Source organism: Trichoderma breve, chromosome 1 (genome assembly GCF_028502605.1).
Source record: "Trichoderma breve strain T069 chromosome 1, whole genome shotgun sequence".
NCBI classification, from domain to species: Eukaryota; Fungi; Ascomycota; class Sordariomycetes; order Hypocreales; family Hypocreaceae; genus Trichoderma; species Trichoderma breve.
In genome coordinates, this window is record NC_079232.1 from 2,254,960 (window position 1) to 2,279,747 (window position 24,788).

A 24,788-nucleotide genomic window follows, 5' to 3' on the forward strand; every position below is an offset into this window, starting at 1 on the left:
ATGGCGAGACAGTTGCAGAATCCTGCTGCAATGATGGAATAAGATGCAGTTACGGATACTGTATAAATACCTATCAGGGTGCATGCTCCTTGAGTTGAATGGGCGATCGGCAGAAGTTTTGGAATATTGAAACCAACTTGAAATCACAACCACAGCTCTGTATTTGCTGAGATGTAACCTCATGATACCGGAACAAAGACGCCACATGCACATGTACAGATGAGTGCATTTCTTTATGCATCAAGTGCCTGCCTCTTCACTATTCATGTACATGATCTCCAACACTTGGTACGAAGCATGTAATACCAAGTACCGTACCTTCAGCTTGACACCTGATGCTACCGACTCGACGGGACATTGGGGTTTCAGGTTTGCCTACAGGGATGCCTCTCAGCTAGTGGCCGTTCGCCGACCGAGTTTGCCGCGCAGCCCTCTTGCAACAATCAGGTGCTGCTGATGCAGATAAAGTGTTAATAGGAACGATGGTTGTGCTATTATACGCCCATTAAATACAGCAAGAGGCCATGCGGGCAAGTTTCCGGTGGCTTGGGTTTTGACATGGCACAGGCTTTTGGCCTTTACTCATCCTCCCTTGGGCTTATCTCACCACTACTGTGACACAGCTGTCAGATGATTGACATGTGTTTGTGTTGGCGTCATGCCCGTACAAGGGATTCCCCGATGAACGAGACATTGGCTCTTGTTTGGTGCTGAGCTGACCAGCTTCAGGTTTGTCTTGGTAGGGATTCATCTGGCATTAGTGGCTCGGCTGAATGAGGAGAAGACTTGGACTCCATGTCACCAGCGAGATTATACGGTGCCGGGGGGTAGGGAGTGCGTTTGCTGTGCTCGTACAAGACTGTCGTTGCTCGTGGTGAAATGACGCAGGGCCATTTTTAACATCAAATCATACAATATAGTAATATCATGATTTTACTTGTTGCCTGTAGCCATCGGATGGGAGGGAACTCAATCTATCCGAACGCATTCCGCATCAAGCCTCCCGATACGGGCTATTCCGTCCAAGCTTGCTTGGCCCATCGACGTGTGACGCTCATTTCGAGGCACGACAGACCACCATACTGCACAGCGAATAGCGTCATCCAGCACAGCCGCGGCGGCCGCCATCAAACTCTACTGCACTCGTACTGTTCTGGCATGAATCCGGAGTTGACTCGAGCCCTGGCCCGTATCCGCGGCACACTGATGGCCCTGAGCCCCGGCAGAGTGGATTGGAGTGCAGGCGCCGGCGACGGCGAGATGCGAGACTTGTCAGCCCAAAGTGGCAGCAGGGGGGAATAGCAGCCTCAAGAGAGCATAAGGCATCCCTGGTATTATTAGTAGTAGTAGTACTTTATTACATTAGTAGTACAGTACTTCATCAGGAGCATGAAGCATGTATCATGTTGTGACCAGGAGGCGCTCGGAGTCCGATTCAATTGAGATTGGATTTGATGAGGTGGAGAGGGGCAGCCAAGCAGGACAACGTCAAATCGCAATTTTGAAGCTTGAACTGACAGGTGCACGTTGCTGCTAGACGGGTACGGCAGCCTCCGTACCTGTACCTCCCAGCGCCCCCATGATGGCAGCTGCGCGGAGGTACTCGTACTAGACGCTGCTGAACTGCCGTAGCTGCGGAATCAAACGCCCACTTGGCACGTAGCCGCAGCCCATTTGCGGGTGCCGGTATCCGCCGCCCCGAGCGGGGAGAACGTCATTTTCATTTTCCCGTATTCAGCCCAGCCCAAATGCGAACAAAGAAGACTCGACCTCTCGATTGACTGACAATGATTGATTGATTTGACTAGGTGCTGACCAGGAGGCTTACAAGGCACGGCACTTCTCACAGGCACGGGACAGTATAATAGGCAGATTAGATCAAGTATTACTGCTAGGTAGGTAGCATTATTAGCAACACGGGATATTGTCTTATACTGTATTCAGCCCGTCCTGGCCAACGATTCCGGGTTGGGCGATCCCGTTTGATTGGAGCCCATGCTAGTGCCATGCCATGCCACCGCGGATGTACCTAATGTACGAAGCATCCCGGCTGCCGATAGAGTAGGCCGTTTGTGAATGGTGAATGGCGCTGCACTCGCAAATGAGACGACGACTAATCTCATGTTGCCTTGTGCCTTCATTTGCGTGCGCGTGCGAGTGTGACGCAGAGGTACGACTTACGAGGATGTAGTACGGCAGAAAGCCCTCACTCAGCTGCATTCACCACCCCCCTCGGAGGAGAACTTGATGAGATCAGAGGCCGAGGGCATGCAGCTCCATACTCATACATACTCGTAGAGGGTGCGACTTTGGTGATGCGCAGTTTTCCCGTGCATTGGTCAACTTCAGGCCAAGACCTTCGGGTTGGGCAGGCAGCAGTATTTTGCTGCCATCTGATTCATCGCTGATCTCGTCTTGTGCAAGCCTTGACCCCCCTCCCTCGCACAAGACGGCTGACAGGCGGCGTTTGCACCGTGCTGCGTCTAATTAATCTAGAGTCTCACCTTTTTTTCACGTCAGGGTTGCTTACAAGACCCGACGCTGCTGCAGCTTTTTGCAAAACAAGCCGCGTATGTACCGGGGATGTAGGCCTAGAGCATGTATGTACATATGCCGTGCTGGACACAAGAACCCTGGATGCCACTATCGTCGATTGGGCAGCGTCATTCCAATACTTACCACTACATATACGAGTACAGTATGGAGTCCATCGTATTAAAGCTGCCGAGGCCTTTTTAAGCTACCAAGGACTAGGTAGGTCTTTGGTCCCGCCCGTCCTAAAAGGTAGAAGAGAAAAAAAAAGACAAGCATCCCCTCTTCTCATGGCTTTGCCGCCAGAGCATTGTGATGAAAAAATGTGTCGCCGGGTGATATACTTGTGGCTATACTCTAGAGACAATCCACCCCTGCGCAAAGCCATGGAACACACGAGAAACCATCGGTGTGCATGTGATATGATTGTTGAATTGCGAGTCTAGTCTAGCGAGACGTTAGTGAGCCTAGAGCGCCAAGTTGCTGTCCATGTATTTTTAGACGTCGGATGGTTGTACGTTCTTGGTATGAGAGCTGCCCTTTGTGATTGATCTTGGGTTGTACCGGCGGCTACTGTGAATACCTGCCCGGTACGAAGCGAATTGATTGAGCCCAAAAAGCTGCTCCGATGCTAGACGAATAGGTACCTAGACTGCGAGGTAGTAATTAAAAGCAGCCAATGACCAAGTACGAGTACACGTACATGCAACGTCAAGCTCTGCTAATTTGAGTGAGTGCGTGTGAGTGTGTGTGAGACTCGGTGCGTTCGTTGTGCCTGTCCGCTTTCTGCCACCGAGCCTCCGCCTCGCCTCGATTTCGATCAACCCATCAAAACTGCCAGCCCTCCGCCCACCCCCTCACACCCCCTCAGAAAAGCAGAGCTAACAAGCAAACTGTGTTCAGCCCTGCCAAACCTGCTCTGGGGCTGGCAAAGGCTCTGCTCGTTGAGTTTTGTACTTGGATAATCCCGCGCCGCAGCCGACAATCCCAGCTCTCCATCTCCAGCCCCTCGTCATAGTCATACGCAGACGCAGACGACCGTCGAGGCGAAAATCTTTGCTCTGCGCCCGACATCATTCAGAACAACACAATCGCACCCTCTCCAGCAGCGCATCCGCCCGGTCGAGAATGACGTGAATGCGCCTCGACGACTCCAGCACCTGTTCCGAACGCATGGTAGTGGCCTGGAGCTCTCCGCTAGCGCCTAGGTGACAATGGCTGAGAATGAAGCTCCCTTCCGCATCAGCTCCGGCACGAGCGCCAGCACCGACAGCACTCGATCCTCCATCACGGCGAAGCCCTCGACCCCGACGGCGGCTTCAACCGAAGCTGCATCGCGCAACGGCATGGGCGTGGGCGTGGGCGTGGGCGCGGGTGCGGGTGTAGGCACAGGCACAGGCCCGGCGCACATTGACACGGACGCTTCCACGCCCCATCACCATAAGTGAGTTTGAGAGTTTGCCCAGCTTCCTCGTCTCGTCTCGTGCCTCTAGGGCGTTGTGTTGGCGGAGGCCGGCGCCGTCGCTTGTTCGCGACCTCGTCCCGGCCGCCCGTCCCGCTCGCCTTTGTTGTTGATCTACTACTGCTATTGCTATCCGTACAACTGCAAATGCCATGTCTAACGCGGGTCCCTGCGCCTGTAGGAGCCTCTCACGAGATGACGACCTCCAGGTTTCGCCCACCTCGACCGCCACCACACGAATGTCGCCTACGACGTCGAGAGAGAGCGGCCGCCGCTTGAGCGACCTCACCAACTACCGCCGCGACCTGGCCGTGCTCGATCCCCCGCGAGGCCATCCCAACCCCGCCAACTATGCCGCGAGCCTCGTCGACGAGTCGGCCGACAACATGTCCATCTTCTCGCAGTTCTCCCCCGGGCTGCACGGCTTGGGATCCCGTACCGGCGCAAGCTCGTCGCTGGGCATGCAAGATTCCCCGGAGCAGCTCTACTACACAGATGGGAGGCGGCCATCGGCTGCTAGTGTCACCACGACGGCTAGCAGTACTGGATCCAAGGCTAGCGGTCCCCGTGGCGGCTTTCGCAAACTGCAGGGCTTTTTCGGCGAGGAGTTTCCTGGGCGCGATAGTTCCGAGAGCAGCCTGCCGACCTCTTATATGGGGAAGGACCAACGATCGCGCTCCTACAGCCATACTCGCCCGACGCATCGCGATCGTAACTACTCCAATGCCACCGATCATACAAGGGATGCTTCGCCTGCCTCGTCACGACCCAGGACCCCAGTTCCGGCCCCTGAAGTAGTGCCCTTTTTGTATCAGGATAATACTGTAAGTCCGCCTTGTGTTTCCGATCTTCGTTTCTTTCTTCTCCCCTCCTCCTTGCTTTGTTCTTTCATCTTCTTTTCTTCACCTCGCTTTTCTTTTCCCCTTCTTTTCCCCCCCTTTGCCGTATTTCATATTTCTTTTCTTATTGTGCAGCCTCCATGTCCCTGCCTCCTTTTTCCCAAAACGGCGTAAGCTCTCATCTGTACCTTTCATCTTTGATCCACTCTTTTTTTCGTTATGGGGCCGCCTGCGATCCACGAATAGTGGGGGTCGAAATTGGAAATCGGTTTCGCCTTGGAATCATGACACAGAATCTGACCTGCCCGTCTTTCTTCTAGGACATTGCGCGCTATGGAGAGGCTCCCGTAAGAGACATCATGACGGGCCCCGATCGGGAACGATACATGTCGGATGGCGCGCCTCAAGTGCCGCCGAAATCCTCACAGTCCTCACGCGCCGGCATCGTTCACCTCCCCGGTCACCATCACCGCCATAACAAGAGTATCGATGATCCGAGGAGCCTGCGGCCGACCACCAGTCGGGAAGACTCTACGAGCAGTTCATATCCTCGCGAACGAGGGGGCATGGCGGGGACGCTCTTCAGCAGCTCACGCTCCAGAGCCCAAAGCCCGACACCGAGCATTGGTAGTGGACAGGCTCCCTACTCAAGGTCTGGCGTGCTTGAGGGACACGCTTCCCCTGGCCACCATGGCAAGCTTGGCTTCATGGGCCGATTTCGACGGCATAAGGACAAAGATGATGGCAACAGTGGCGGCTCCAAGCTGAGAGACTTACCCCAGTCTACCAGGTCTTTGCAGGCAAAGTCCTCCAAGACGGACTTGACGCGCCCCGAGCTGTCGCCATCCGCCTTTCCTTCTACCTTTGTACTCGGCTCTGGAGATGTGTCCGATGCTTCTGATACCCGGTCCCTGGCAGGGCGCGGCGGAACGTTCAAGAACAACTTTCCCTTCTCCAAGAACAAGCGACCCCTCCGGCCGAACGACTGCGACGAGACCATTGGCCCGACCGACCGTGCTGATCCTGGACACATGTACCACCTTGACACGAACTTGAACGATATGGAAGGTATTCTGGCCAAGCCACCCCCATTGACCCCCATGGACACCTCCTTCGTGAACATCGACCCTGACCCCATCGATTCGGCAGTTTCTCCGCCGAAGGGAGGAAGTTGGGATGCCCCTGATAGCTGGGCAGTCCGCCGAGGCACCGAGGATACTACGATACAGCAGCCAGAAGTGGAAGAGCTCTCGAGCCCACCGCGACCCGAGGAGAAACTGACGCCTTACTTTATTCGCATATTCCGATCGGACGGGACCTTTTCAACACACTCCATGGCTTTAGACGCCACTGTTGCCGAGGTCATATCACAAGTGATTAAGAAGACATATGTCGTTGACGGACTCGAAAACTACCACATCATCATGAAGAAGCATGACCTTATCCGCGTCCTAACCCCCGGCGAGCGGCCTTTACTCATCCAGAAACGCCTCCTACAGCAGGTTGGTTACGAGGAAAAGGACAGAATAGAGGATTTGGGCCGCGAGGACAACGGGTACCTGTGCCGCTTCATGTTCCTGTCTGCCCGAGAGAGTGATTTCCACTCAAAGACGGCGGACCTGGGCATCAAGGCCACCCAAAAGGTTAACTACGTCGATCTTGCTGGTCGCAACCTCGTCACCATTCCCATCTCCCTCTATCTTAAGGCTAACGATATTATATCTCTTAACCTCTCTCGTAACCTGTCTCTGGATGTGCCACGAGACTTTATCCAGTCCTGCAAGAACCTCCGAGACATCAAATTCAATAACAATGAAGCAAGGAAACTGCCGCTCAGCCTTGGCCGGGCCGCGAGGCTCACATATCTGGATGCCTCCAACAATAGGTTGGAGCAGCTGGACCATGCTGAATTAAACACCCTCACCGGACTGCTGCGAATGAATCTTGCCAACAACCGCCTAACGCACCTGCCCCCTTACTTTGGCGCATACCAAGCGTTGAGGAGTTTGAATATTTCCTCCAACTTCTTGGATGCGTTCCCACCCTTCTTATGCGACCTGCACAGCCTGGTTGACTTGGATCTAAGTTTCAACTCCATCGCAGAGCTGCCGGAAGAGATTGGCCAGCTCAAGAGTCTGGAAAAGCTACTCATCACCAATAATCATCTCAGCGGCGGTGTCCCGGAGTCGTTCAGTGGCCTTATTAGCTTGCGCGAGCTTGACATCAAATACAACTACATCACTAATATCGACGTCATTTCCGAACTGCCCAAGCTGGAGATCTTGTACGCCGCTCACAATCATATCTCAGCCTTTGTTGGCAAATTTGAGCGCATTCGTCAACTCAAATTGAACTCGAACCCGCTCAACAAGTTTGAAATCCGAGAGCCGCTCCCAACCCTCAAGACCCTGAACCTTTCTCAGGGCCAGCTGGCGAGCATCGACTCCGCATTCTCCAACATGCCGAATCTGGAGCGCCTCGTCCTCGACAAGAACCACTTCGTCTCACTCCCGCCTCAAATTGGTGCCCTGAGCCGCCTGGAGCATTTCAGCATTGCTCACAACTCTGTGAGCGAACTGCCGCCCCAGATAGGCTGCCTAACAGAGCTTAGGGTCCTCGACGTGCGAGATAACAACATCTCTAAACTGCCCATGGAAATTTGGTGGGCTAACAAGCTCGAAACCTTCAATGCCTCTTCCAACATGCTAGAAAATTTCCCCAAGGCCGCGTCAAGGGCCCCCAGACTACCTGGTGAAGAGCTGCAGGGACCACCTCCGACGACAAATGGTAAGACGCTCCCAATGGGAACACTTTCCGCCAGTGGCAGCTCTGAGGAACTGGGAGAGGAGCGCCGGCCGAGCCAAGCGTCAAGCACCACGCTTCTGAGCGTAGGCCCAACGCCCAATATCCCGGGAGCAGACCGAAAGAGTTCTGTCGTGTCCGTTTATGGAAAGGGCGGACGTAAGACGTCTGTCATGTCTAGGGGAACATCGCAATCTCACCAATCTCAGAACACGGTCTCGACTTCAAACCAGTCACTGAGAAAGGACTCAGGTCTGTCGTCTAGATTAACCAACACGTTTGCCGGATCATTGCGAAATCTGTACCTTGCGGACAACCGACTGGATGACGACGTGTTTGACCAGATTACGCTGCTTGCCGAGCTCAGAGTTCTCAATTTGTCCTACAACTGGGAGGTCAGCGACATGCCTCAGAGATCAATGCAAAACTGGCCACAGCTGGTAGAGCTGTACCTGTCTGGAAATGTTTTGACAAGTCTTCCGGCAGATGACTTGGAAGAGACGAGTCTTCTTCAAACCTTGTATATCAATGGCAACAAGTTCACCAACTTGCCAGCTGATATATCAAGAGCGAAGAAGCTTGCGGTTTTGGACTGCGGAAACAACCAGCTAAAGTACAACATTGCCAATGTTCCATACGACTGGAACTGGAACCTGAACCCAAACTTGAGATATCTCAACCTTTCGGGAAATAAGCGACTGGAAATTAAGCAGACAGCATGGGGCGGCATTGATGGCCCTGGAGCCGTAAACCGCGAGGAGTATACCGACTTTAACCGACTCCTCAACCTGAGGATACTGGGTCTGATGGACGTTACCCTGACTCAGCCCAGCATACCAGATCAAAGCGAAGACAGACGTGTTAGGACGTCCGGGTCGTTGGCAGGCCATTTGCCATATGGTATGGCCGACACTCTGGGCAAGAACGAGCATTTGTCCACGGTTGATCTTGTCGTTCCACGGTTTAACTCTTCAGAGACGGAGATGCTTTTGGGTCTCTTCGACGGCCAGGCATTGTCTAACAGCGGATCTAAGATTGCCAAGTATCTCCACGAAAACTTTGGACATATTTTTGCTCAGGAACTCAAAGCCTTGAAAACCCGCCAGAACGAAACACCTGCTGATGCGCTCCGAAGAGCCTTTTTGGCCCTTAACAAAGATCTGGTGACCGCCGCAACACAATATTCGGATGACCGGAAGAAAAAATCGCATAGGGGTGTATCTCAGCCGGTCATTCTTAGTAGAGAAGATCTCAATTCCGGAGGAGTCGCCACCGTCTTATACCTTCAAGGCACAGAACTATACGTGGCAAACGTCGGTGATGTTCAGGCTATGGTTATCAAGACTGACAGCAAACATCATATCCTAACCCGGAAACATGACCCCGCAGAGCCGTCAGAACGGTCAAGGATTCGCGAAGCTGGTGGATGGGTATCGCGCAATGGCCGGCTGAACGATACCCTACAAGTCTCTCGAGCCTTTGGATACGTTGATTTGATGCCCGCAGTACAGGCGGCACCTTACGTGACCAATATGACCATTCGAGAGAACGACGACATCATTGTCATGGCTACAAGCGAGCTATGGGAGTATCTCCCCCCTGGTCTCATCACGGATATCGCGCGAGCAGAGCGCCAGGACCTTATGCGAGCTGCTCAAAAGCTTCGCGATATCGCAATGGCCTACGGAGCATCAGGAAAAATTATGGTAATGATGATTAGCGTTGTCGACCTCAAGAGACGAGTGGAACGATCTCGCCTTCATCGGGGCACGAGCATGTCCCTGTACCCTTCGGGAGTCCCTGCGGAAGCTCCCTACCTCCTTTCCACGAGAAGGGGACGAAAGGGCAAGGGAGATGTTCTCGACTCTTCTCTCAACCGGCTCGAGGCGGAGATCCCCGCCCCGACTGGCAACGTCTCCATTGTCTTTACCGATATCAAGAACTCCACGACTCTCTGGGAGATGTATCCCAATGCCATGCGGTCGGCAATCAAGCTACATAACGAAGTGATGCGGCGACAACTACGCCGAATTGGAGGATACGAAGTCAAGACGGAAGGTGATGCCTTCATGGTGTCATTCCCTACTGCGACTTCGGCTCTCCTCTGGTGCTTTGCCGTTCAGATGGAGCTTCTCGAGGTCCCTTGGCCGTCAGAAGTTCTCAACTCAATGTCGTGCCAGCCGATATATGACAAGGAAAATGCGCTGATCTTTAAAGGACTGTCTGTTCGCATGGGCATTCACTACGGGGATTGTGTGTGCGAAACGGATCCCGTCACCCGCCGCATGGATTACTTTGGGCCCATGGTTAACAAAGCATCACGTATCTCGGCTTGTGCCGATGGCGGCCAGATCACTGTTTCCTCGGACTTCATCTCCGAAATTCAGCGCTGTCTGGAGAACTATCAAGACACAGATCGAAATGTTTCGACCAGCTCAGAAGCCTCTTTCGAGGACGAGTCAATCGCGACTGCTATTCGCAAGGATTTGAGATCTTTGACCTCCCAGGGTTTTGAAGTCAAAGAGATGGGAGAGAAGAAGCTTAAAGGTTTAGAAAACCCCGAGGTTGTCTATTCCTTGTACCCCCATGCTCTCACTGGCCGTATTGAATACCACCTACAACATGAGCGTCAAGATTTGATGGCCGACAGGCCCACTGCAGTCCTATCTGGTGACCTTGCATTTGACCCTGACACTATCTGGTCGTTGTGGAGAGTCAGCTTGCGCCTTGAGATGCTGTGCAGCACTTTGGAGGAAGTCAGAGGTCCGGGGCTTCAGCCCCCAGAGACGGAACTCTTGGAGCGTATGAAGACCCGAGGAGGCGAAGTCACTGAACGCTTCTTGATCAATTTTATGGAACATCAAGTAAGCAGAATAGAGGTAAGCGTGTACTAAACTATCCAATGTGTTCATTGCCTATTGGCCTTATTCTAACATGAAAAATAGACTTGTGTGTCAACCCTGACCATGCGCCATCTCGCCATTGGAGGCGGTACCCTTCGAGAGCTTAACCAACTCCGTGCCCCCATGGCTGCGGTGTTCGAGTTCTTCTTGAAACAGAAAGAGGAGTTGGACCGTTACAAGGAGAAATATGGTCCCATTGAGGATGAACCCAGCAATGGGGTGACCATCAGGGGAGAGATTGAAGACGTTGAAGAAGAGGTGGAAAATTCTGAAGAAGATGGAAGTGACACTGAACAAGAGTAAATCTTGATCAGTTGTACATTACTAAAGCCTGTCATGAAGCGGATGGGCGCTTATCTCATAACCTTGTTTGGGGGCTTCTGTGGAATCCTTTTCCTTCTTCTATTACCTCCCTACCTGGGAGAGGGTAGAGCCGTCGAGGCCGGAGGCGTTGAAAAGAGGGCTTGAGTTCCCTTCTTTTTTTTGTGTTTTTGATTATTCCCTTACTGCATTCTGGATCAATCATGTTACAACGTGGTCGGATGGATTTACATATGAGACTTTTGCGTTTGGCGCAGTCTTTTTTCGGCGAAAGTTGTTTAACCGGGGGGTTGGATGGAGGGAGGGATCATCCTGGGGGATGTTTGATGCGTGCGCGGGTGCAACAAAGTTTTTTACTATATATATACCTCACATATATTGTTATGAGTCGTTTTGTACAACCTCTTTGGTGGCAAAGGGGGGATTGATTGGTTCAAATGCATCTACAGCACAGCAACTTGGGGCTTGCAAAGCGGTTTTTTAAGGGGGGAATTGGTATTTTTTTCTATCATCATTATCGTTATTGCAAAGTAGTCACAGAACATTCATTGGTGGGGGGAGCATGGCATAAGAAGAAACCAAGAAAAAAAATACTTTTGATTGGATTGATTTAATTTTTCTGGACTCTCTTTTGTTTCTTGTTTTTCTTTTGTCGAGTATATTGTACTTATATGTTGATTCTACTTAGTATTATTCAAATCTCTTATTAGAGTCAAAAACCCAACTAGTATTTAATGCGATAGCCACTATCTATGAAAAAAAAAAAGAGAGCCTCTCTATATGGGACTAATGAAAATGTTCTTGGATTCAGCATCGTCGTTTCGAGCTTGTTTCATGATGTGTATTCGAGGAGACATCCGTGGGCCGATCCACCAGCCTCTGGTATATTTCCTCACCGTGTCCCTAACAGCAGCAATAGCAGCGCCTTGGCCTAGAACATTGGCGTTCGCTCCTTGTTCAGGGGATGAGTCTGCTAACACGGCTACCTGACCAGGTCGTAGGATTTCGATGCCATCGTAGCTATGTATACGACCGATGGTATCCCATGTTCCGAGGACGAGGGATGGATCTTCCATGAGGACGTAGTCGAACTGGGACCAGAATTCGGGGCGGAGGAGTTCTTCGTCTACCTCAGTTTTATCGAAGACGAGGACTGGAGAGGAAGATGTTGGGACAGAGCCGTAGAGGTTTTGGCCAAAGAGGGTGAGTCCCGTCATGCAAGTGAGGACGTCTGCGTGGACGAACAGCTCGGAAGGAGAGGAAGTGATGTTTGCTGTGATGGCGTAGAGCTGAGAGATGGCATCGCCGCCGGGGTAATTGAGTGATGAGAGGAGGAGCATGCCCGTGCTAGCGACAAAGGAAGCGAGAACGGAGAGAGCAAGGACGATGGTGGCGAGGCTGTAGAGGGGAGACTTTGACCAGCGGGAAGAGAAGAAGCTTGCGCCTACGGCTGCGGCCGCGGTGAGTGGAGGGACAACATAGAAGATGAAGCGGGTTTCTTTGTGCGGCTGGATGGAGTATACGGTGATGAATGCCAGGGATGGAATGAGGAGATGCTGGACTCGACGAGATGTTGCGGGATGGAAGAGCGCCAATCCAATGAGCGGGAAGCACAACGGATTGAGCAAGAGGCGTGGCAGCGCAGACGTGAAGTAGTAGTGCCACGGCGAGACGCCCCAGTTGGAGGATGATCCCAGAACGGCATTGTAGTAGAAGCCAGCGAGCTCCGGCCACAACGGCCTCTGCCAAAAGTACGAGTCGACGGGCACGGAGAGCGCGAGCGACGTGGCGAAGGAGCCGAGAAAGACGACGATGAGCTCCCACAGGCCGAGGAGTTTGTTGACAAGTAGGAGAAGCCCCGTGGCGGCGAGGAGGATGGCGAGCTCGGAGCGGAAGACGGCGGTGGCGAAGACGAGGAGGGCGATGGCCTGGCGGCGGCGGGCGTGGGCCTTTTTGGTGTTGTTTTTGGGGAGGAGGAAGGCTGATGCGAGGGTTGCTGGTTTGTTTATGTGAGCATGGTGAGAGAAATATGAACAAGTAATGAGAGATGAGGGCGGGTGTGAGTTCTGAGGCATAGATATGTGTGTGTATACATGATTGAGTATACAGCTATAAGAAAAGGGGTGTGTAGACTCACTCAATCCAAAGGCAAACATGTTGGGCAACGTCCTGCTCAAATAAAACACCACATGGAACTGGCTCACGCTCAACACCACCCACCACCTCGCCGCCCCCCTCCCAAACGCCTCCCTTACCGCCCTCCCAAACACCACCAAGCACACGGCATTAAAACACCCCAGCACGGCCCTCACGATGAACTGCGCATGCTGGAACCCCGCGAGAGCAACCAGCGGCTGGCTCACGCCCACCAGGAGCACCGACCCGACAAACGTCCGGGGCACGGCGCCGGGGAACGTGAAGTGGTCGTACGTGGACGAGAGCCGCGCGTGGACGTCGTGAGTGGGCGTGCCGTAGGTGAGGATGTCGTGGGTGGCCTGGAGGTTGAAGGACTCTTCGACTTTGGTGTAGGGCGCTGCGAGGAGGTGCAGCAGCGGCACGGCGAAGAGGAGGAGATCTGGTGTGTGTGCTCTTGTGGTTAGTATGATGGCGATGGATATGAGATCACAAGAATAAGAACTTACCTGTGAATTCCATGGTGGTGGTTTAGGAGGAGAGACTCATATCGTATAAGAAACTAAGTTGCTGAGATTCACATGAAATTGCTGTCCAATCTGTCCTCTTTAAATCGTGTCCGGGATGGCAATCGATAAAGATGATGAGTGCAAATGATCAATTATGCCAATTGACTGAGAAGTTCACAATTCGCAGTGTCAGCAGCGGACACTTGTCCCATTTCTCGATCCAGGCTCGTTGGATTTAATGAGATAATGTTATACTTGGCTGGCGCTGTCCCTGAATGCAAGCTCCAGAGTTTCGGAGCGGCTCAACCATCCCCCGCATCAGGTATATCGTGACCAGCATCTCATCTCAATCAACACACGCCAATATCACTTTAATTTCATCAAAGTCCAGCATAATGATAAAATAGAAGCAGTTTTACTGATTATTCGAAACGGAATCGACATCATTATTATATCTACAAACCCAAAGTACAATTGTCCTTCGCCAGAACCGCCAATTTTCTCACCTCTGTCAGTGATAATTGCAGTGCCCCAACTACCTATGCAGCATAGACATTCCATACTTACACCATTCCCTACAACCATCATCACTTCAAGTTGTTAAACCCCTTGGGACATACACAAAGCCATGGAGCATTTGCTAGCTCAATAAGATTGATATTTCAGATAGCCAACTCTGAGGGTCTTGCTACACGCAGCCACTCCCGTAATATTATCACCTCCTAGCGCTATGTCAAGTAACGAAATGTATGGTACAGCTCTTGAAGAAAATAGAAACAATCGAAAATAGAAAAATCGACAAGGGCGAGCCGTAAGAATAATAAAAAATAGTAAAAGTAGTAATAATAAACCGCACCAGCCCGCCGTAGTGAGCCGTACATTACCCATTGCAGCCAAAAATAGACCCAGTGCATGTTTGTTGCCCTACCGCGTAGAGCATAAGGTATATCACCGCTGTCTTTGGCCCTTTGCCATTTTGAGGTTGTAGAAACTGCTCCAAAGGCAGTCCAAATGCCATTTATCGACAATAAAGATGGTCTCCCATGCCACCTCTCTCTTTTATCGTTAGGTGCTGAAGGATTTCCTCTTAGATAAAGGCTGTAAAATGCATAATATTCCCGTCATCAATCGTACATACGAATTCGCCATACGCCGTCATCGAACACCCTCCTAGATGCTTAGTTGTCTCTCTGTCTGTCTCGCGCTTGGGAGTATATTCGACAGCTGAAAATTCCAAATTAAGGCCACTCTCTCCCTGGTTTAAGAAAGAAAAGACGTGCTCTTCTTCCGGCCGAGGCCCATGCTCATGCGTCCTCCTTTCTTATCCTTTTCTGGAGCATCGCCATTCATGGCGCCATCTGGTAGAGCGCCATTCTTGTCTTTGAAGAAGCTGAAGCTACGCTTCGACATGGACTTGCTGCCTCGCTTAGACCGATTCAGGAATCCAAAGCCTTCGCCTTCTTCCTTCTTTCTAACGGCTTCTTCTTGCGCTGCGGATTTCTTACTGGCCTCTAGCGCCTTCTGCAGCTCATCTTGCTCATTTCTGCGGGCTTGCATGACTTTGATGTGATCTTCTCTGCGCTTCTTCTCATCTTCTTTGAGTTGCTTCTCTTTTAGTTTCTCCTTCTCCTTCTCGGCTTGCTTGGCAGCCTTTTCTGCAGCCTTTTCTGCGGCCTCACGTTCCCTCTTTTCTTTCTTCAAGTCATCTTTGGACCTTGTTTCCACCCTAGTTGTACTTGTCCTTGGCAGGCTTGCAAATGGAGCTTCGTTCACTGCTGGCATTTCAACGATCGGTGATGTGGGTACATGTGCCAGCCCAGGAGCAGTTGCAGCATGTGCGAGACTCGCTAGAGACTCATGTTCCGGCATTACGACAGGTTGTGTCACTTGTCGCTTCAGTGGAGTGGTTTCTTCCTTAGCCACGCCGTCCTCTTGCGCGACATTAGCAGCCTGTGTTGCGAGCTTCACTTCTTCCATACCCTCCCTCTCTTGCTCCTCTCTGACCTTCTCAAAAGTAGTTTCTTGATAAAAGAGGACATAGGCAGTCGCCATACCAGGCTTGTCGCCAAAGAAATTGCGCACAAAGTGCTTATCAACGGGCTCAACCATTTCGTCGTCGAATAAAACCCACCCACGATCAGGAGTCTTGATGATGGAGACGTAATGGCCGTGGTACGCATTGCCACCGATATGAACAACGACAGCGTAGAGCTCGTACATCCTGTCGGGATCCTCTGCATCTTCTGTGGTGTTGAACATGCGCAGGTGATAGGGGTATACAACACGATGGAAGAGCTTCTGAAGGCGGCTATAGTCCTCGGTGTACTTGAATCGCTTGAGATGCAGAGTCAGTACTTTCGGTAGCCGCTTGACCTTCATACGCTTCTCGGCTTCCTGTAGGCCGCCACAGTGGTCGCAGTGGAATTTGTTTCGCTCGCAGAGCATCTCCTCGGCAGAGAATTTCCGTAGGCAGGATGTCACAGATGAATGCTCTTCGAGATCAATGGACAGATCGAGGAAAGTCTCGTCTCTCTGTGATGCCGTCTCGCAAGTCAGGCATTTTGTTTCCGAGGTCAGTACGCCCTCAAAGATGTCGTGGACCCAGCCTGTCCCAGGAGTGCGGTAGCCCGTCGGTAAGTTGTTCATCATCGCAGACCCCAAGGCATTCTGTACCGACTGCGTAAGGTCGTTTGAGCCCTTGATTTCCAGACGTTCCTGAATCTTTCTCGCATTTGCCTCGACATTGGCAATGACGTCATTCAATACAAGGCCGTAGAATTCATGAGCGTCCTGGTGCATCGAGTTTCGGAACATTTCGTTATCGCGTTTGAATATCTCAAGGAAGCGCTGAGGACTCAAGACTCCCGTCCTGGTGCTGCTCTGAAGAACTGCCAGGAAGATGTCCTTGAGACCCGTAAAGGTACACTCGTCCATGCCGTATGCCATGCCATTCTCTTGTGCTAGTTCTAGGATTGGGCCCTTGAGCATGGCTTGTTTTTTCTTGTATTCAGGGGTGTCTGGCTTATCCTCGGGCTTGACAGCAGGCTGGCCAGGTGCCGGTTGCCCATTATTGAGCGTCTGTCTCTGTTTCATCGCCTCCTTGGTGCTGATGCCCTTCTTGGCCGGCTGCTGCGCCGCTGGAGTGGGGTTCATGGGTGGGCGGAGGGTGACGTTGACCTTGGGCCGGCTGCCATTGGGGGTATCCGATGGTGATAGTGATGGGTAGTTGATTACATTTTCTCGGAATAGGTCGGAGTAGAATAAAGCCTGTACGATGGAGTTACAGTAGCTAAACAAATTCAAGTTAGCGAGATGCGGTTCTATGCCGATTGGGTCTACAAGATGAAGCGAACCAGGTGTTTCCAAACTACGGCTCGATGTTAGCATGGTGACAGTCACACAAGAAAGGGGCCTAATCCCTAGATGAACGAGATGGTCGACATACATTTTCGAAGCCAAAGAACTTGTCAGCTGCATCCTCTCGTAAGGGTCCTGCATTCTGCAGCATCTTCTCAAGCGGGGTCAACTCCGGTGCGATCTCGTCTTTCTTCTTCGCCACCACTTCCTTTGTAGTTTGAGCGGTTGATGGCTGAAGGAGAGGGTTTGTCAGCAATTATACATATCTAGGTACAGGGGAAGCCAGCGTTCGCCTCAGGAGTATGGCAATCGCCTCAAAAGTTCCCTCGCGAACGAGAGGAACACGGCTGTCCGTGGGGAAGGGGGCATACCGTGCTCGCGCCTTTAATTTTGTTGAAGAATCCGGCCATGATGTCGTCGTATGTGGTCGCTACCGGATGTCGGGTATAGTAGTGTATAGAGGAGGTGGATCAAGGACAAAGGAGTTCCAGCAGCCAGAGCCGCGCAACAGCCGCTCAACGAATTCGAAGACGGCGGACGAGGCTATTCATTCGAAGGATGCAGGCGACGAGCGGGCGACAAGGTCGGATGAAACAGACGAATCAATGGTCGAAGCCGTTTAACCAACGAGAGGGAATTTGGCGGAGAAGCGCCCAACCCGCTGTTTCGGGCCTTTCCCCTCTGCTTGAGGGTTTGGCTCGTGATGGCGACGTGGGAGGCTGGAGCGCCGCTTCGGGTGGAAGAGAGCGTACGAGACAAGAGCGAGTCCGGTTCGGCGCCGACAGAAAGGAACCGAGAGCGAGCGGGAGACGAAAAAAGACGCCGCACGGAGTTGCAGACAGCAAAAAATAGGGCGAAAGAAAAGGCAGAGAGCAAAAAAGCGCAGGTCGAGGAAGCGGGAGAAGCAGAAGCAAAAGAAGCAAGAAGCAAGAAAGCGATGGGGGAAGAAGGCAGAGATGCGTCTGGACGCGGAAGACTCGCACAGCAGGCATGGAAGTGGTCCAGTTGGTTTTCTGGAACCCCCCCAGTCCAAAGTCCGCTATCCGCGACTCACTCCAGGCACTTTCTTCGGGGCTCCCCAGCTCGCTGTGGGCCGGTGGGGACAGGCCGCTTGCAGGGCCCAGGGCTGGCACTGGCTGGTGGCCGCAGTACTTTGCGCAGCACGCGCGCGGCCGCGGAGGGCGAGGTACCCCAACCAGAACCTTCAAGTTAGCGCTCCGTACCTTCAATTAGTCCTTGGTGCTAGTGCTAGCAACTGCTAGGGACTACGAAGTAGGGAGTAGGGAGCCCAGCACAGTTACTCGTACGGGCTCTCGCACCCGACACCCTTCATGTGGCACACGGCGACTCGGGCGACTAATACCGCAAGTGGTACAAGTCTGGATGGGCAGATTCTGCGTGTTGGCCTAGGTTCCCATGCGCTGCCAGAAGGGCCCTAGCGCCGAATTTAACGGAAGACCAGCAAAGAAACAGGCAAGGCTAGACGCAGGCTTGGGAAAACTAGCAGTGGGCTGGCCTGCGCTAGAGCGGCGTCTGGCTGGCCGCTCAGAACTCACTCGCTGTGGGGGAGGGGAAAAGAAAGCCCGGTGCGGTGTCGAGACGAATGAGAGACGCTTCTCTTTCTGCTGCCGGGGGACGGAAGTGCCTGGCGTTCAGGTTGCAATTACGAGTATTGTATGTATGTTACAGGTTATAATTCCAGCCCGGCCGGAAAATCGCTTCCCGATGGAGAGCAGCTGAAGAGGTGGTGCCACCACATTGTACTGAACCTTGGAAGGCTATGATGCCAGATTGATGATGCTGTGTACAACTACATGCAAGTTCCATGTTGTTGAATGGGCCGGCAAAACCTCGAGTCAGGCCAGCTGTTGGTTCCATTGCTCTGTAATCCATATGCCGTCCACTGCCTCATGTGACTGACTGACTTGCCCATCGGCGCGCGAATACAATTGCCAGACTGGTAAAAAGCACGAGTAAGTGTGCCACGGGAGGAGATTCCCAACGGGCACTGATCAATTTGGAAACCTTGGCATCCCGATCCCTGGCGCCTATGCGGGCTTGGTAAATTACAGTTGCGTGTGTAGTGGTCGGCAAAGCTTCAATACCACCTGCAAGATGCTTAAAATATCCATCCCGCAATCCAGTTGCTACCTCAGGTTACTTTGTCTTTTGAGCGCAAGGGAAGAGCCGACGAGTTTTGCTGAGGGATTCACCCTTTGTCTCTGACAGCATGTCTCGGCCGTGTTGCTATTCCTGTACCCTCACATGTCTCGTAGCAAGGGCATCCAGGGCTCTTTGCAGCATGCCATCTCAAAACCAAATCTCGGTTTTGGCCCCCAGCTCCTCGCTAGCAGCAAAAAGCAACTGGCCCTCATCGATCGAGTGGAGAGACCGAAACACGCACGCACGAGGCACAAGAGACGAGACCCATCCAGCTGGGCTGCGTTTGTCGTATGATATATCCGGGGTAAGCCACGCGGAGGCATCTCCCTTTGCTGCATGCGACGCTATGCACACCATGCAGCGTCTTGCTGGGTTTGTGTGGCCTGTACGGCACGCTTGCTCCAGCACTAATGCATCAGCTATCTTCAGTTCGAGCACTTCATTTGATCCCCCGTTCAAGTACTCTCACGCACTCATACACGAGGGGATATCCCCAACTCCAGTCTTCTTGCTTTCTTGCTCTAGTCGGGAAAACGAGGAGAAGGCTAGAAAAAGAAAGTCAATTATCGCAAAAAAGCTTTGCCACACTTTGATTTGTCTGCTCCGGCAAACGCCTCATTTCGTCAGCGCGCCAGAATATGTCGCCGGACGTTTACGAAAGAAGACAGAGAAGAGGGAAAAAAAGTTGGATATTAGCCGAGTGGGCTGGCAGAAGATGACGCCAACCCGGGCAGCGAGCGGTTTTCGTTTCGCCTGAGCTCCGCCTTTTTTTCTTCTTTCCAGTGGCACAGCGGGCGAAACAAGCAAGGCAAGGCACATGTACCGTATTGGTACTCGGGGCTCGAATGCAACTGTGCCTCATGGCGATTGATTGCAAGCAATAAATTGCCTATCTGCGGAGCATCGCATCGGTGGTTTGCGTCTATTATGATGCTATCAATCCGTTTAACTCTACCGACAGATTCGCCTATCGCTTCACATGACTAGGCATGTTTTTTTGCCCTCTCGCTGTGGGTTTTCAGGTTATTTTTGCCTAGCCGTACGGAGCACGTTGATACCGGTATGCAGGCACTTTGCCCTCCGTCTGCTTCGTCCTGGCCGTCTGATCATCGCCCGCGATCCTCCTCCTCCGCCCCCGCCTTGTCAATCATGCCAGCCAGCCTTGGTTCCAGCATGGATCCTTACAGTATAGCAGGTACCTCCAGGCACTACAGTGTATAATACACGTACTCGAGCGGCCTCTTAGCACTAGAGTCGACTCTCCCAAACAGCCGCAACGAATCGCAGCGGTTCTTGCTCGCATCGCCATGGTGGTGTTGTGGGGAAGAACCCCTTGCTAGCCAAGAGAAATAACGTGGCTTTGGACCAAAAAGGGCTCCGGCCAGACACCAGGGAACTTTGCAATGCAGGCTCCTTCAGGTCTGTACAAGCTCCGCAGGCAATGACATGAATGGGCGGCGCTTAAATGCCATGCAGCAGTAGCTTGTGTGGAATGCCTGTACGAGCGCTGTAGCAGCATCAGTTTCACCTGCGTGCATGGGCATTTACTGTACAAGACTTGTTTCTGACAGTTTTGTGGGTGCTCGTGCATTCGTTATTACCAACGGTCTTCAACCATCTGTCTGGAACTTTGAAGCTGAGTTGCTGTACAGTAGTGCTTCGTACAAGCGCTCCAGTGCTGTCCAACCAACATATTCACATGGACTCAAGCTAGTAGCTCATAGTCGTCTTCACAGGTCGTGTGCCTCTTGTCTCCCCATCTCTCGCTCTAAAAAAAGAAACATGACCTTTACTTCGTGTTGCGCTTCTCAGCCGGATCACCATAGGCATCCACTCCACCATCCATACCTCTGTACTGTAACACAGCAGGCAACGACGAAAGCTCTGTTCTGCATCTTCATACCGTTCAACACATGACCGTTCGGAGAACAAATGTGGAAACAACCGTAACATGAAATCCTGCTGCCATCCTTCTAACGCAAAAGACGGAGCGCAGATTCAACGCCCAGGCAACTCGTGCTACTCCACCGGAACGTCATCCCACAGATCGATAATGCGACGATAGCCTGACAGGACCAAGCACATCATCCCCACCAGCTCCTCCGTTCCGTTTGCCAGCCCTGAAGGCACCTGGACCTGGTATCTCTGCTGCAACCCAACACGCCATCCGGCTCGGAATCGACACAATGACAAATCCCTCTCGGCATCCAGATCTAGGCTTTCTCAAAACGCACACCGAGCCTCGTCCACAACCCAACAAAAAACAAAAAGAGGAAACAGACAGAGAAAGAGGGCAAATGTTGTAGATCCTTAGCTACATAGGTAGACCGTAGATTAGATGCAGCTTACCTTACCTTACACACAGTACATGCCCAACCAAACCCCCCAGTTGATTCATCAGCCAAATGCCCAGCTTTTCTACTTTACCCGTCCGCCGCTCTCTCTCGGCCAACCAACGCCCTTGGCAATCCCTCCATCCATCACAAATCTCTTTTCTCTCTTTCGCCCAGCTCAGCCCAGTCGGCCCTTTCCTTTCGCTTCTTTGCTCATCATTTCTCCATCTGCCGCTCGTTTCTGTGGAGCATATACCCGAGTCTCACACCTGCAACCCGAAAATGCATCGGGACCTTGACCCCGCGGATTTAAGCAGCCGATTTGTGCCAGCACTGGATAATCACGCCCGTTTATGTTGGTGAAAATGAAGACCAAGAATGCGTGTCTATTGCTGTATCCAATCATAAGACAGCCCAAACAGGCCCAACATGTAATATTGAACTGGAGGGAGAGAACAAACACCAATCGGACATTCTGTCTCGGATACTCATTGCCGACTTGGCTGTGGCTTTGCCAAGGCCTTGGTCCAGTCCTAAGCTTCCAATGAGAAACTACGGACTACTCAAGATGCCATTATATCTCCGCAGTCTTTACTCCGGCCTTCTGGCCAATCGTTGCGGTCGTGAGTGTTTACTCCGAATTCTCCGTCTCATTCTAGATTGTAAAAAGAAAGCGGTTCAGCCAGCTCCGACATAAAATTGTAAATGAACACTGCCGCTTCCGCATTCGGATGGCCTACGGAGATATAAAAGTATAGAGTTGGCCTGCAGCCACCAGAAAGGGTTTTGTAAGTAGCGGTGATGCAATACATGGATATATTCTTACAGCTATATAACGACTTGAGGGGTGTAAAGCCCGCGAGACGATGTTCCCCTCCCTTTTTAAACTCATTAACGGAATGGACCTCAACCACGTTGCAATATAATTCATGAAACAAACTCAAATCTGACCTCAAGAAGCTCCCCTTGACCTACCAAGTCTTGTCCATCTATACTCTCTATTTCTTCTCCTCGGGGGGCGGGGCGGCACCGCCAGTGGTGGGCAAGCCCATGAAGATCTTGAAGTAGTCCTATGATACAAGGTCAGCACGACGTCTACAATCCCTCTATCTTCATTAAACAAGACACTTACGTAAATCATCCATTGGAGACCAGTCAAGGTGCCAATCATGACAATTCGCATAGGCAAGCCGTTCCACAGACCTCTGAAGCCAATATCCTTGTAGATACGTCCCACGGCGGAACCGAAACCCTCTCCGGGCTCGCGTACCGAGTTAAGCTTGCTGACCATGACATCTGCCGGGTGAGAGACGATAGCACAAAGAATACCAGCAAGGTAACCAGCAGTGAAGGAGACACCGGTCTGCGCAGCCTTGCCGTAATCATCCTTTTGTCCAGGCAGGCGAGCGTAGATCATCTCAACGATAGTTTCAAATGAGGCAAACTTCATCATGGTATAAGGGATTTGGCGGCCCCAGAGGGGATAAAGACCTTTGTAGAGACCAGCGTAACCTTCCTTTGCAGTGATTTTACTGAATCCATCAAGAGCTCCGGTATAGGGGTTTGGCGAGCCTCCCTGCATTCGAACCTTGATAGCTTCCATGGGGCAGAGGGCAATGTCGGCAAGGAATTCAGCTGATGCCGAGGCGGCTAGATACAGACCAGTCTTGTACTTGTGGGCAGCTTCCGGACCAGCAAGGTCGGAATATGTTTTCTTGAAGTACTCATACCATCCATACTTGAAGGCACCTTGGGCCGAGTAGCCAAAGAAGGTTGGGCTCCAGCCAGTGAAGATGCCACGGAGGCCTTGAGCACGGTAAATCTTTCCCCATGCTTCAAAGTTGCTCTTGTAGAGGGATGAGTCGACCTGACGGCGAGTTTTGACGAAATCAAGAGGTGTGACGGCAGTGTGGGTAAGACCCTGGTGAAGAGACGTGTGAGTGAGCGCGGGGCACAAACAATGAGAGGCAACGATCAGTTACTCACACATGCCATCAATCCTCCAAAAGTACACGCCGCGTAATACTTTCCAGAGTACAGCTCAATCTTTCCAGCCTTGGCTTGCGCTGCGGAACTGGCCTTTTCAAATTCCTTGGTAGCTTCATTGCTCAGTTTCACGGCCTTATCTTTGGCGTTGTCCACCACGGACCAAGCTCCGTAGAGTTCAGGGCGAGCCTGGAGAGGAGTCGCCGTATTCTGCGAGTTGTGATTTGTAGATGCTGGGCTGAAGAAGGCGCCCTTCAAGGCTTCCGCTTTGGGATAGAGGTGTGCCATGTCGAGAGGTGGATTGGCGCGCCGAAGTTTCCGACAGCAGAAGTTTGCCTATGAAGCCGATTGAAACTGCAATTAGAACGCTGCAAGTGTCCAATTGCCTAGGATCGTGACATGTACAAGGGCTTGGGAAGAAGGAGGGAAACGTGGGAAACGTGCTAGAAGCGACTACGCTGTTGTGGCTACGTGGAGAGGGGATGAAGAAGGGCCGTAGAACAGCTGGCGCAACTGGCAGCTTTAAGAGCAGCCACTTCTGTCAATGGAGAGGAACTCACAGGGCCACACCTGTCACTTGTACCTATAGGTTGTAAGTAGCCGACTCGCACGCGACAATTGCCTATGCAGCGAGGATCGCGAGATGGAATCTGAGGAGAGGAAATGAGGCAATACAGACAAGTTGCGTAAAGGATTCAAGAAGTTATAAATGTCGCAGGAAGGAACAAGCCGAGTGATACAGCCGGATAAAGTCCGCGGAACCAGGCATGCCAGGCCACCACGGACTGGAAAGCAGCAAAAAGCGTGACATCACTCGACGTCAAGATAACGGCTTCTCAGCGCCCGAGCAGCGAGCGATCAATGACGGCTACTCTAGCAAAGTCGAGGTACTAAAGCGCGGCTTAGAGGTACGGAGCCGCTATGGGGTTGGCTCTCCGTAGTGGAAGTAGCTCTCTGCCCCACCAATGTCTAGATTCAAGGAGCATAGAATAATCTCCCATGGGAGCTGTCGGATCTATCGCGACCTTGAGACAGGCTTTCAGGTACAGAGTTTAACGATAATGAGAAGTCGGATATCGAGGATTTTTTAGCCGAAGCTGTATAGCTTCCAGCATATTCATCCATATAATACCGAGGCTGCAGCATTGGCATAAGCTGCGGTATTACTGGGCATGAACCAAAGATCGTCATCCATAAAACCCGATAGCATCGATCGAGAAGCCGCACGGACCGGCTAGGAGCTTCACATGAAATACTCCACTTGCCAGGCGTGCCGGAGAGCCATGCGAAGGCGAAGCGGGACGATTCGGAGTTAAAGACGGTGTCCACAAAAGACCAAGACGTCGCAGACGGCACATATCCCGAAACAGACGCATACATAGGGGCTGAAGAAATGCGATAAGGATGCACTTATGCGGCATTGAGTTTCGAGCTGGAACTTGTTCTAT

At 52.1% G+C, this 24,788-nt stretch overlaps 4 protein-coding genes across 4 annotated transcripts; 1 reads left to right on the forward strand and 3 right to left on the reverse strand.

Moving 5' to 3' along the window:
* Positions 1-3,746: 3,746 nt before the first annotated feature.
* T069G_00718 (protein phosphatase 2C domain-containing protein) lies at positions 3,747-10,841 on the forward strand (the record flags this gene model as incomplete). Its single annotated transcript, XM_056167928.1, has 4 exons — positions 3,747-3,976; positions 4,176-4,818; positions 5,154-10,514; positions 10,581-10,841. 4 exons carry the CDS (start codon positions 3,747-3,749, stop codon positions 10,839-10,841), a joined length of 6,495 nt encoding a protein of 2,164 aa, XP_056033244.1.
* A 794-nt stretch (positions 10,842-11,635) lies between these two features.
* Positions 11,636-13,514, reverse strand: T069G_00719 (alg9-like mannosyltransferase family domain-containing protein; the record flags this gene model as incomplete). Its single annotated transcript, XM_056167929.1, has 4 exons — positions 11,636-11,950; positions 11,990-12,855; positions 12,997-13,434; positions 13,502-13,514. The coding sequence occupies 4 exons, from the start codon at positions 13,512-13,514 to the stop codon at positions 11,636-11,638; spliced, it is 1,632 nt and encodes a 543-aa protein (XP_056033245.1).
* Positions 13,515-14,761: 1,247 nt separating this feature from the next.
* T069G_00720 (ubiquitin carboxyl-terminal hydrolase domain-containing protein) lies at positions 14,762-17,268 on the reverse strand (the record flags this gene model as incomplete). The annotated part of the gene is made up of 3 exons (XM_056167930.1): positions 14,762-16,768; positions 16,947-17,090; positions 17,230-17,268. The coding sequence occupies 3 exons, from the start codon at positions 17,266-17,268 to the stop codon at positions 14,762-14,764; spliced, it is 2,190 nt and encodes a 729-aa protein (XP_056033246.1).
* Positions 17,269-22,352: 5,084 nt separating this feature from the next.
* Positions 22,353-23,628, reverse strand: T069G_00721 (mitochondrial carrier protein domain-containing protein; the record flags this gene model as incomplete). Its single annotated transcript, XM_056167931.1, has 3 exons — positions 22,353-22,424; positions 22,487-23,275; positions 23,341-23,628. 3 exons carry the CDS (start codon positions 23,626-23,628, stop codon positions 22,353-22,355), a joined length of 1,149 nt encoding a protein of 382 aa, XP_056033247.1.
* Between the last annotated feature and the right edge of the window lie 1,160 nt (positions 23,629-24,788).